Genomic DNA, 13,817 nt, shown 5'->3' on the forward strand with positions numbered 1-13,817 from the left:
CTCTAACCATTAGGTCATGGTTTCTCCCAAAGGTACGAAACCTTATGTTTGATAAGCCCAAGACGGTTTCATTTCCCGGGTAAAGTATTGACTCATGTAGCCACAAACATTTCACTCCCACTACACCATCTAGGTCTCATCCATCCATCCATCCATCCATTATCTGTAACCGCTTATCCTGTTCTACAGGGTCACAGCCTATCCCAGCTGACTTTGGACGAGAGGCGGGGTACACCCTGGACAAGCCGCCAGGTTATCGCAGGGCTGACACATAGAGACAAACAACCATTCACACACACACACACACACACACACACATATATATATATATATATATATATATATATATATATATATATATATATATATATATATTCACACCTACAGTCAATTTAGAGCCACCAATTAGCTTAACCTGCATGTCTTTGGACTGTGGGGGAAACCGGAGCACCCAGAGGAAACCCACGCAGACACAGGGAGAACATGTAAACTCCACACAGAAAGGCCCTCGTTGGCCGCTGGGCTTGAACCCAGAACCTTCTTGCTGTGAGGCAACAGTGCTAACCACTACACCAGAGTCTAGGGCTCTTAAATATAAATAATATTCTCATGGCATCATCAGAATATAAGCTACTTGAAGGCTCTGCAATGTTGCTTTCCTGTCGTTTGACCACAAGTGTGCAGTATAGAGTGGTGTACAATAAGCTCTGAACAGAGACATAGTCACTCCATTTGTACGCACACTAAACTTGCATAAGAGTAAGTTTGCTTGTGCATACATCATGTGGTATTGCCTATAAATCTCTTCATCTGTCATTTGTTCTGAGATAAAATGTCCAAGAGATTGACTGCAAAGTTGAATTCTGGGCAAAATGTTCTGTTGCCGTTGGAGTTTCGAGATGTTGCGCTGCTGCGCACACCGTGTATCCTGTGTGTGAATGTTTTGCCGAGATAAAACGTGTCCCGCATTTTACAATTCTGGAGATCGCAGAAGAAAGTGAGCAAAAAGATCACGGGACCACTGTGGGGTGTTTGGCCTACTTTTAACCAAAACAAGTTGGCGTGGGGAAACATGGCGGTCTCCACTATCCTGCCGTCTAAATTCCAGCAGAAAAGAAAAGCCTGCCTTGTGAGTGCAACTGAAAGATAGACTAAGGTTAGATGACGTCATTTTTCTGGACAGAAACTAAATCATTTTAGCTAGCACTTTATGGAATCAATTTTGTGCCAAAATGTTCATACAATACTTCAGTGGACTTCAGTGGCGACTATGATATTGAATTAATTCAACAAAGTGTAAATTCAATATCATAGTCGCCACTGAAGTCCACTCGATCCTTGTTTACCGTCAATGGATCGGTCACTCGTCAAACAGTCCGCCAGAATCCGAGTAGGGAATGGCTGAGTGTAGCTGTCAGTCAAACACAAGTTACCCAATGGGAATGCATTCCTGGACAGCCCACCCACACGTCAAGTTTGTGCCAAAACTGCAAGCAAAAAGTCAGGGAACGCAAACGAGAAAGCTGGAATCGCAACCAAAATAAATTACGTCAAACAAAACTGAGAAAGACGCGGAACAAAAATAAAAGGTTTCTGAAGAGTAATAGACTGATATTTTGCACGATTACACGAATAATTTGTTTGCCAGTCTAAAAAAATTGACTTTTTTTGTTTTTTTGTATTTTGATTTGTCGTTTTTGTTTGATATTTCAAAAGTATTGTATGAACATTTTGGCACAAAATTGATTCCATAGCACTTCACTATCTTAGCCTTAGAATGCATAGGCTCGACTCTATGGTAGCGAGTGTGGAATTACACACCTAGTGTTTTGATCTTACAGAGAAAGACACGAGAATACACAAGCAGTAACAGAGAAAAGATCTATTCGTCTTTTGTTTCACGGATCTATTTGCGAATGTCAACCACAAATTACATCCCTGCGACTCAAAACTCTCTGAGGTCGATGCAGAGCCACGATGTTTTCCGTGCATTGCCATCTTGGTGTGATGCGGTTCCATAGTTACGCTTATTAGTTAAAGCTCCTTGCGTTTGGCTGTTTCTGTAGGGCCGTACTGTTTACCTCGGGAGGTAGGAAAATGGCCCCAAAATGGAGAAAAGTAACCCTCAGGACATCAAAATGATCACATCTCGTCTACATGATATTGTTCTTGCGAGACATAGGAAAATGTCATGCACAAATATACAATTGACTGAGTCTAAGCGCTATGTGTTTTGTGTTCTCCTTCAGGCCCTCACAGTTTCACCGGAGAGGACAGTGCTGAGTTTCACGTCCACGGAGGACCTGCTGTCATTAGTGGTGTTTTACAAGCCCTCGGTATGACGATCATATTTTATGAAACATTAATAGGTTTTAAAGGTGACCTATTATAACCCTTTTCCACAAGTTGACGCAATTCCATGAGGTCTTAATGAAATGTCTGTGAGATGCATTGGTCAAAACACCACAAGGATAAAACACCACAGCTCCCTTCTCACCCTGTCTAAACAGCCCTGCTCAAAATGGCTGATTAGAGTGCCTGTTCCTTTAAATGATAACGAACCCCTGCTTACAACCACCCTCTTTTCCGCCAGCCAATCAGGTAGCATTTTCCTCATGAATATTCATTTGAAAAGGCAGTTCTGAAGCCATCAGATGAGGGAGTGACAATTCTAATGAGCTCCCCTTGTGACATAGTAAGGGGAGCAAAATCTGAACAGCTTGTTGAAGCTCATGTTTTCTGAAGTAGGCAGAACAAAAGAAACTGACTTGGGCGTTGTATTTCAGAGATTGTGAGTTGGTAGGCTCCAGATACCCAAATGTTTGTGCACAAGCACTGAAAAAGTGAGTTTTTCGTAATATGTTTCCTTTAATGCAATGTGACGACTAAATTGGTGGTAGAGGTCTGCGCGGGACAGAATTTTCAGTCCCGCTCAGGGCTTTGAACCGGTTCAAGGAACGAAAACCGGGAACTTTTTCTATTTCACATGGAACAGAAACGAAACCAGAAACTTTATTATTTTTTATGTTCCGGAACAGAAACGCTTATTAAAAATAATGGTAACCGGTTAATACCGGTTTTGATTTCGTTCCTCAAAGTTTCAGTAGCCTACAAATAAAAGTCATTCTTCTCCTGCGCAAGTTTCTATGACCCGCTGGGGTTCACTTCCTGTGTGACGTTCGCTGACTGAATGGAGAGAGCGGGAGGGTGGACTACTATCACGTCTCCAGATCTTAAATAAGAGGTAAATATTGCAGTCTATCGTTATTCAAAAATGTCAATTTCAAGCACGATATCAATATATTTGTCCACGTTAATGAGAGGCTCACGAACATTAAATGGCATTAACCTCTGTTAGCCTATCAATGCATAGGGCCTGACTAGCCTTTGGTAACACACTAAACAAATTATCTTTCATTTTTGGCACTTTTTCTGTTTGTGTAGATGGGAAGACATACTGAGAATCCAAATCGCCAACATTTGAAATAATAATTGTTTTGAATTATTTCTTGTCTTATTTAATGAAGGTTGTAATAGAATTAGCCTACATTTGGCTTAAGCTGGATGAGACAGAGACATCATTTTATAGCCATTTGTTAAACAGCTGGCAGGGAACGTAATTAACCGTTCCGGGAACGAAATTTTTTTGTTCTAACCGGTTCGGGAACGTCTATTTAATGGTGGAACCCAAAACCGGAAACGTTAAAATTCTGTTTCTGTTCGGAACGAACCAATAGGAAAAAAATTCTGGTTCAAAGCCCTGGTCCCGCTCCCGCAAAGAATTATGATTTTCAGTCCCGCTCCCGCCCGCGCCTGCCATATTTTGTCCCGCTCCCACCCGCAAATCCCGCATGATGCAGACGTTCGCGTTATTTCTCACAAAAGTTCTTGTCATTGGCTTGGGGAATTAAACATGCTGAGCTTAGCTGAGCTCTCCACTGACCGATCCTTCACCTAGCGCACGTAGCGAGGGTGCGCGTTGCCAGGCGGCATGCGCAGCTGAGGCTTTACAGAGATACCCAACACACCTACCAAAATCTCAAACACGGAAGAGCGGAAAGGAATCGGAAACGTACGCGAGATTAGACCACATCCGCAAATTTAGGCATCTTAAAATGTTTTTATTAATGCCAAATAAAATATCCAGCACAAATTATATATGATAGACATAAATTAATAATTTATAAATTTTATTTTAAACACGTTTTTAGTTAGCGGGACTGCAGCTTATCACCCCTCCCGCCCGCTCCCGCATTGTGCACTCCCCCTCCTGCCCGCGCCCGCAATGAGCTTTCAAAATTTGTCCCGCGCCGCACTGCTTTGCGTCGGGTCCCGTGGGACTCCCGTGGGAGTGCAGGGCTCTAATTGGTAGCATGACTCAAACACCGGAACAAGTGTAGGCGTTTCTGCGGACTGAGTGCTGTGTACATTTTTACCCACAAGATGGCAATAACTGGTTGGTCCCAGGATTATTTTGTACTGTATGTTTCCCCTCTGTCTCCACAGATATTCCACATCTCAAATTAGCATTGGTCGTTAAACTCTTTTTGTGTTTGCACTTTAGGGAGTCTGCCTGGATTACGGCCTGCTGAGGCAGGTGAGTTTACCCGACGTGCGTTCCATGCTGGAAAGTTGGATTTGACAGAAGTAGAGGGGTTGGGGGATTTGATCCACGCAGAGACAGAAGCACAGAGGAGACAAGCACTCCGGCAGATGTCAGGGGACCTCGGCCGCCTCTACAATGACTGGAGTCGGCAGCTTAAGCATGTATGTAATGATTGAGCATATAGTCACCACAACAGAGTCAGATGTGATGTGATGTGATGATAGGTTCAAGTCAATCTCCTTGTTCAAACATAAAGACAGTAGTAATGTTACATTAACATTGCATATTTTCTTTAGCATGTCTGGGGTTTAGTATATTATTTTTCAACACATATTATTCTTGGAATTCTTTTTGTCCAATCTGTTTTGTTCATATACAGTACCAGTCAAAAGTTTGGACACCCCTACTCATTCATAGGTTTTTCCGTGTTCTGATTATTTTCCATATCGTATAACAATACTGAAGACATCAAAACGATGAAATAACATCTGGAACATGTATATATGTTATTTACAAGCTGGGAGGTCCGTATGGTGAAATACCGTGACCGAGGTCTTGAAAGTACTGAGCGAGGCCCTCTGGGCCGAGGTCAGTATTCAAGGCCGAGGTCACGGTATTTCACCATACGGACCGACCTTAAGCTGGTAAATAATATATTTATTTTTTTCTTTACCAAATTCTAACAGAAAACGAGAGCGCCCGAAAGGGAAAACCGAGCCGAACCACCATTTTGAATCCTCATTCACGGCTGTAATGCAAGTGGCTTCCTCCTCGGTATACAAGTGCACTTCCATGGCAGGAAAAAAAACTACATTTTGCCGCCTATGTAGTCCCCTATTTATACAAAATTGAGTCATTCAGGATTCAGCCATGTTTTTGCTGGGAGTTAGCAACAGTTACAGGTTTTTATCTTTCTCCTGAAATGTTTTCTTTTATTTCTTCTTCCTCAGGGTAGTAAAACTCGCTTTCGCTGTGAAGACTGTCGTTATCACTATCCATGCTGTAAAATTAATGCTATTATCTTCAGAAATGCTGGCAAAAATTTATAAGATTTTTGATAAAAATCTTATAAATAAATCTTATTTAAAAAAAAAAGATAAATGTTGACAAAAATTGCTACTAAGTTTGTTGTTGTGAACGAGCGAGTTGTCAGAGGTCCGTAACTGGGGTCCGCATCGTAGGATACGGACCCGCTCGCCAGCCAATCAGAGCGCAGGATTTGATGGAAACTGGACTGCAAAAAAAATAAATGGAGGATATTACATGGTCACATGAAAATATGAAGTTTATCTTCGAGTGGTGAGCGTATATTTCACGAGTGAGCAAAGCAAACAAGTTTTATATTTTTCAACACAAGAAGATAAACTTCATGTCTTTGTGCCACTGTGTAATAATCTTTTTATTATATGGACATCTCGTCTCATCTCATTATCTCTAGCCGCTTTATCCTGTTCTACAGGGTCGCAGGCAAGCTGGAGCCTATCCCAGCTGACTACGGGCGAAAGGCGGGGTACACCCTGGACAAGTCGCCAGGTCATCACAGGGCTGTTATATGGACACATCCACAAAAAAATACGCTAGTTAATCAAAAGAATTTCAATTTTGAGTCAGTTTGCCATTTTGACAACACAAGTCTAGTCAGCGGGAAAACACTGGGAGTGACATCAACGGAGTGAAATATCAGAAAATATGTCATTCAGGTCTGCAATGTAGTTTGTGTGAAAAATAAGAGTTTTTCAACACGAGAAGATAAACTTCATATCTTCAAGCCAACGTGTGATTTTCTTTTTATTATATAGACACATTCACAAACAAAAACTACGCGAGTTAATCAAAACAATTAATCGATTTCCTCACTAGTGAAGATAATGGAAAATATTATACATACGGGCCACTTTTTCCATGGAATAAAAACATTTATTTTTTTCGTGGTCCAAATCCTGCGCTCTGGCGAGCGGGCGAGCGGGTCCGTATCCTACGGTACGGACCCCAGTTACAGACCCCGGTTATAGACCTCTGGCGACTCGCTTGTTCACAACAAAAACAAACATAGTAGCATTTTTTGTCAGCATTTATCTTTTTTTTAATACGATTTATTTATAAGATTATCAAAAATCTTATAAATTTTTGCCAGCATTTCTCAGGAGAATAGCATTAATTTTACAGCATGGATAGCGATAACGACAGTGTTCACAGCGAAAGCGAGTTTTACTACCCTGAGGAAGAAGAAATAAAAGAAAACATTTCAGGAGAAAGATAAAAACCTGTAACTTGCTAACACCGAGCAAAAACATGGCTGAATCCTGAATGACTCCTATTTGTATAAATAGGGGACTACATAGGCGGCAAAATGTAGTTTTTTTTTCCTGCCATGGAAGTGCACTTGTATACCGAGGAGGAAGCTATTTGCATTACAGCTGTGAATAAGGATTCAAAATGGCATTAATTTTACATCATGGATAGTGATAATGACAGTGTTCACAGCAAAAGTGAGTTTTACTACCCTGAGGAAGACAAAATAAAAGAAAACATTTCAGGAGAAAGATAAAAACCTCTAACTTGCTAACAGTTTGATCTCATTAGTTAATGAGGCCCATTTTGGATCATGTTATCCTAATACATAATATTACGTTAGGTAAAAACTTTAAACCAGCACAATCTCTTCTTCAAAGTTTCACCAAATGGCTTTATTTATGCAATATAAAGGTCATAATACTGTATAACTTTGGTCGAGCAAAAACACAGAGCAAAAACATGGCTGAATCCTGAATGACTCAATTTTGTATAAATAGGGGACTGCATAGGCAGCAAAATGTAGTTTTTTTCCTGCCATGGAAGTGCACTTATATACCGAGGAGGAAGCCATTTGCATTACAGCTGTGAATGAGGATTCAAAATGGCGTCTCGGCTCGGTTTTCCCTTTTGGGCGCTCTCGTTTTCTGTTAGAATTTGGTAAAGAAAAAAATATGTTATTTACCAGCTTATGGTCGGTCTTTATGGTGAAATACCGTGACCTCGGCCTTGAATACTGACCTCGGCCCTCTGGGGCCTAAAAAAAGCTAAAAACCTGTAACTGTTGTTAACGCCGAGCAAAAACATGGTTGAATCCTGAATGACTCAATTTTGTATAAATAGGGGACTACATAGGCGGCAAAATGTAGTTTTTTTCCTGCCATGGAAGTGCACTTGTATACCGAGGAGGAAGCCATTTGCATTACAGCCGTGAATGAGGATTCAAAATGGTGGTTCGGCTTGGTTTTCCCTTTCAGGCGCTCTCGTTTTCTGTTAGAATTTGGTAAAGAAAAAAATAAATATATTATTTACCAGCTTAAGGTCGGTCCGTATGGTGAAATACCGTGACCTCGGCCTTGAATACTGACCTCGGCCCAGAGGGCATCGCTCAGTACTTTCAAGACCTTGGTCACGGTATTTCACCATATGGACCTCCCAGCTGCTACATAACATATATCTATTCTGTTCCCTTCTAGCAGGTTTACTGATAGCATGCAATATTGTTATCATATCGATTATCCTCCATGTATTACGCCACTCTCCCCAATGGAGAATGAGCATGTAATATTGTTATAATATTGCACGTTGTCAAGACAACACGACGTCACACATCGGAGCGCATGTGAAGATCCAATGACAAAACTTTTCTGCTGCGCATGCGCACAATCTTTTTTTTTTTTTTTGTCGGCCAGGAAAAAGAGAAGACTAAGCTAATCCAGTGCTAGGCTTAAGCACTAAATAAACTGAAACTAAAGACGCGCTGAACACCTGAAAGGCTACCAAAACTTCATTATATGTTCTTCACACATATTTACAAGAGAAAAACATGCCAACGGACGCTGAAAAACTGGAAAAAAGACACATTGGAGATGTAAAACTTCTGCATTAGCGAGTGACTGTGACAGTTTGTAAATAAACATGGCCGCAAAGTTTGCTACATTAAAAACAGAAGATTTTGAGAATTTTGGCTGCCAGGTTGCTTTGTTGTGTGTAGTTGTTGATGTTGATTTTAAAAATAGCTAAGTAAATTACACAGAGATAATAATAATAATAATAATCGGCTTTACTGCACTAGCGCTGGCTTGCGCCAGCACTGGCCTGCGCTAACACTACACCAGCTAGAAGGTAACTGGACTGCCGTGCTAACAGCACCAAGTCACAGGTAAGCTCGTGTTGGCCTTCACTAACGCTTCTGCTACACTGGCTGGAAACTGGACTGCTGTGCTAACAGTACTGAATAAGCTATTCAGTACTGAGTAAGCTAGCTTGGCCTTCGAGAATACTGAAATGAAGAGTGTGTATGTGTAATAATACCATTGGCTGGCTTTTTTCATGGTCTATCAGATATATTCCATTTAGCTAGCATGATATTTAACTCGTCTTTGATTCGTTCAGTATCATGCTAGCTCAATGGAATATATCTGACAGACCACTCAAAGCCAGCCAATATTATTTAAATATGTTACTCAATGTCCCGGATGTAGTTTGTATGAAAAATATGAGTAGCGTATTTCCCAGTAAAACACTCGTGTCTATATAATAAATGGAATTATGTGGTAAATAAAAAGGTGTTAAAATATGTTTCATATTTTAGATTCTTCAAAGTAGCTAGTGTTTATCTTGATGACGCTTTGCACACTATTGGCATTGTCTTAACCAGCTTCACGAGGTCGTCACCTGGAATGCTATTCAGTTATCAGGTTTGACTCGTCAAAAGTCAGTTAGTGTAATTTCTTGCCTTCTTAATGTGTTTGAGATCAAACTGTAAACAGTACATAATAAAAATACAGTAAATAGCCCTATTCCACACCACAACTGTAGTAATCCATATTATGTCAAGAACCGCTCAACTAAGTAAAGAGAAATGACATCCATCATTACTTTAAGACATGAAGTGTCTTTTAATTAATAAAAATAAAGAAAAAATATTGAATCAGAAGGTGTGTCCCAACTTTTGACTGGTACTGTATTATAAAGATATTTTTTTGGGGGGGCTTTTTCACCTTTATTGGATAGGACAGTGTAGAGACAGGAAATGAGCGGGAGAGAGATGGGGAGGGATCGGTAAATGACCTCGGGTCGGAATCGAACCCGGGTCCCCGGATTTATGGTATGGCGCCTTATCCACCTGAGCCACGACGCCCCCGACTGGTACTGTATTATAAAATAAAGGTTTATTTCTCCATTCAGAAACCATGGGGGTAGAAACTTTTGCACTTGAAGTGGAACTTCAGTATCAGCAGGGCCGCGTTAACCCTTGCCGAGGCCCCACCCCTGCCTGTTGTCAACTGCGCTCAGCAAATTCACCCCCTCAGACGTGCCTGTCTAACACAGAAACTTAAATAATGACAGTGGCACAATTAGAAATACTATTGAACGATAAAACTTTATATCCATCAACACCTATTTAATCGAGAAAAAGCAATGGTGAAATAGGCAATTGCATGGTGAAAAAATCCATCAGACATCACGGTTAACAAGTCTGGTTAACTAAAGTTTAGCATCAAGAAGCCTTTGAATGAGTGAGTCAATGAACAACATGTCAAGAACATAACCTCGGCCTACAACAGTTTCTTTAGTATTCAGAACAAGAACATTCATTTGGTATATAACCGTTCGTTTTCATTTTGGAATCCAGGCGACTTTTAACTTGTGAAAACAAAGAGCGATAACAAAGAAAGAAAAATATCTTGCTTCTCAGAAATAAATCTCAAAATGTTAGGCGATGTGAAACATTTCATCCTTTCACACACGGAATGTCCCAAACAGCAGTGGCACACAGCTTTGCGCATTCAGTTTGACAGCCATGGGTCAACTTACAAGGGCACTTTCCTACTTTTCTGGAAAGCGAAGTCTCATCTCATCTCATTATCTCTAGCTGCTTTATCCTGTTCTACAGGGTCGCAGGCAAGCTGGAGCCTATCCCAGCTGACTATGGGCGAAAGGCGGGGTACACCCTGGACAAGTCGCCAGGTCATCACAGGGCTGGGAAAGCGAAGTCATTAATTAAATCATTGAACTCAAGCTGGCGTAGCGTGTGAAGACATGGTGGACAGTGATCATATTGACAATGACGGGTGATTTATGCGACGGGACAAGGTGGGCTTCCTTACGGGTGGCGAAATGCATCAAAAATGTTATCAATATGATCAAAACTTCTGAAAATATCATTTCATATTTTCCGATCTCGCTACCTCCGAGGCCCCGGGCAGCTGCCCATGAAGCCCATTAGGATAACGCGTCCTTGAGTATCAGTAACGTCTCAGTGGTCCTGTCGTAGTACTGCTAACACTACTGCTACACAACCTCAAATCAGAACTGACCTCTTTCTCTTGTTAGCACTTTGTCCTTTGGCAGATTGTGCAGAAAATATCTGTACGAATAAATTAAAAGACGCATTGATTTGTCCCGAAAGCGCAGCAACTTTTTACATCCTCTAAACAGCTCGTGACTCTTGACTATGCCACTGTGATAGTAACAGGTGGGATAAGAAAATCATAACCACATTGCATAAGATCTATCTGGTTCTAATCCAATCACATTCACCCAATTATATTGTCTCATCTCATCTGATTATCTCTAGCCGCTTTATCCTGTTCTACAGGGTCGCAGGCAAGCTGGAGCCTATCCCAGCTGACTACGGGCGAAAGGCAGGGTACACCCTGGACAAGTCGCCAGGTCATCACAGGGCTGACACATAGACACAGACAACCATTCACACTCACACCTACGGTCAATTTAGAGTCACCAGTTAGCCTAACCTGCATGTCTTTGGACTGTGGGGGAAACCGGAGCACCCAGAGGAAACCCACGCGGAGAACATGCAAACTCCGCACAGAAAGGCCCTCGCCGGCCACGAACCCGGACCTTCTTGCTGTGAGGCGACAGCGCTAACCACTACACCACCGTGCCGCCCCCAATTATATTGTTTCCCTTGGAAATACAATATGTCATGCTCTGGAAGAAAAATGCACTTGAATTTCTGTTTTACGTTGTCTTGTGCAGCCACGAGCCACAAGAGGCTGTTTGGATTTTATAACGTTATAAATAATCGTATGATTTTTAGGCACTCGGTTGTGTATCATGCTTAGCACGCCCTTAGCCATGATAAAAATGACTGTAACAGTGACAGGTTCAATCAATAATTTAAGTTATTATTAATAATATTGCAATGAACATTTTGTCCCCATGCAATCTAGTTTGTTAACAGGAAGCAATAAAATGGGAAAGGAGTCGTGCACTCCATAGACAGAACAGTGGCCCTAGTGTATCAGCTTCATTGCTCTAAAACCTTGTGCATTTATAGTGAATTCGGTTATTGTGATGTGTCCACAAGTATGCCAGTATTGAAGATTTTACACACCGGCTTTGAATCCACATCAGCCGGTAAGGTTCTCGAGCCGTAACTAGTTTATGCTTTTTAACCTCTTCGGACATATGTGTAATTGCACACATGAAGTTCCATAGCATTTTTCCTTGTGTCTGAAGGGGATAAAAATGTACAGGGTGTTTAAAAAAATTTGATGTTATTTGAGATGTAAATATCCCAAGGCAAGTTTATTTATATAGCGCATTTCATACACAGTGGCAGTTCAATGTGCTTTACAGAGGTAAAAGCAAAACAGTAAGCAATAGAAATTAAAATTGCATAAAATAAAGGGGGAAGAAGAGAGAAAAATAAAAAATGAGAATTAAACAATAGAGATCTTGCATGTGACGTCACAGCCGATCCAGATTGTGACAGACGCCATCGTGTCGGTCAAACGCCATATTCCGCCTTCTACTTCTACTTCTGGTTCTACTTCTGCTTTTACTTCTACCTTTTCTTCTGGAAAACCCTACTATATACAATTCTACTACAACGGCTGCGGCTACAAGCTCTCCCTACCTGTGCACGGTTTTTATGTTTTTTGTGTGTATTTTTGCGTGTTGTTCGTCTGTACCGGACTTCAATATCCACTACAACCGTATGGACTTACTGGACATTGGTTTCCAGCAGAAAATGACGGTTTGTAGCGATTTCCATCGCATGCACAACATTCCGGACGAGAAAAAAAAACAAAACATTCCGGACGAGACCAGATTGCGAGACCAGCGGGGTCTCCGTGGATTGTTATCGGAAGCAAAGCGAAGGAGGCAGCGCCGGGAGCCGAAGCAAAAGCGAGGCTGCAGGCAGAGCCGGCCTGTTGACTAAGCTCAGAAAACAGCTACTCAAACCTCCACTGCCAAGCCTCTACCTCTCCAACGCCAGATCCATGTAAACAACACGGACAATTTGGAATTACCTTATTCTATAATCGGCTGGTCAGTGCTATACTCAATACTTAAGTGACTTACCCATCCAGTGAGGATCATTTTCTTGTTTACAAGATGCCACATCTGAGTCGCTGACAAATCCTGAATTTCTGTAAAGATAACTGTCCAGAGATTTATAAGCACGCAGTGCTTCACCACTGAACAGCGAGAGAAAGTTGATGAGGTAATCATACACGTCTGGGTATTCCGCTGGCAGTTCAAAATCCGGTCGTGAAAACTCCGTCCGGAAAGCCATAAGGGTCACAAATCTGTAGATCGTTTATTTTAGACATGTATCTAGTTAGTCTGTGTCTATGTGTCAGCCCTGTGATGACCTGGCGACTTGTCCAGGGTGTACCCCGCCTTTCGCCCGTAGTCAGCTGGGATAGGCTCCAGCTTGCCTGCGACCCTGTAGAACAGGATAAAGCGGCTAGAGATAATGAGATGAGAATGAGATGAGATGTATCTAGTTATCTGTTCATTAGAAAAATGAGCCGTGTAGTCCGTCGGTTGAAATTGATCCATTCTGTACACGAGTGCAGCAGTATTCAGCGGTGTTTTTGACCGACACGATGGCGGTTGTGTACTTTCCGGTCACGTGACTGCAAGATCTCTATAGTAGAAATAAAATAATAAAATGAAGTAAAAGTTCAGTAAAAACAGCAGAATAAAATGGAATAAAAGTTAAGTAAAGTTTAAAACATGTAAAGATGATGATATTTATCAGTTAGCAGAAAGCATCTGAGAACAGCTTGGTCTTTAGTCTAGATTTGAAGCTGCCAACAGCAGGAGCATTTTTGATGTCCTTTGGGAGTTGGTTCCATCGCTGGACTGCATAGTAGCTAAAAGCTGCTTCACCACACTTTGTTTTAACAACAGGTTTTACCAGTAAATTTTGCTGCTG

At 41.4% G+C, this 13,817-nt stretch overlaps 1 protein-coding gene across 2 annotated transcripts in view; it reads left to right on the forward strand.

Annotated features, from left to right (window-relative positions):
• gtpbp3 (GTP binding protein 3, mitochondrial) overlaps positions 1 to 13,817 on the forward strand; it is a 54,667-nt gene that overhangs the window by 2,097 nt on the left and 38,753 nt on the right. For both annotated transcript variants that reach the window (XM_060941622.1, XM_060941623.1), the window contains exons 3-4: positions 2,250 to 2,336; positions 4,565 to 4,767. In XM_060941622.1, the coding sequence (XP_060797605.1) occupies positions 2,250 to 2,336; positions 4,565 to 4,767 (290 nt within the window). The remainder of the gene's footprint in view (positions 1 to 2,249; positions 2,337 to 4,564; positions 4,768 to 13,817) is intronic.

This window comes from Neoarius graeffei, chromosome 15 (assembly GCF_027579695.1).
Source record: "Neoarius graeffei isolate fNeoGra1 chromosome 15, fNeoGra1.pri, whole genome shotgun sequence".
NCBI classification, from domain to species: Eukaryota; Metazoa; Chordata; class Actinopteri; order Siluriformes; family Ariidae; genus Neoarius; species Neoarius graeffei.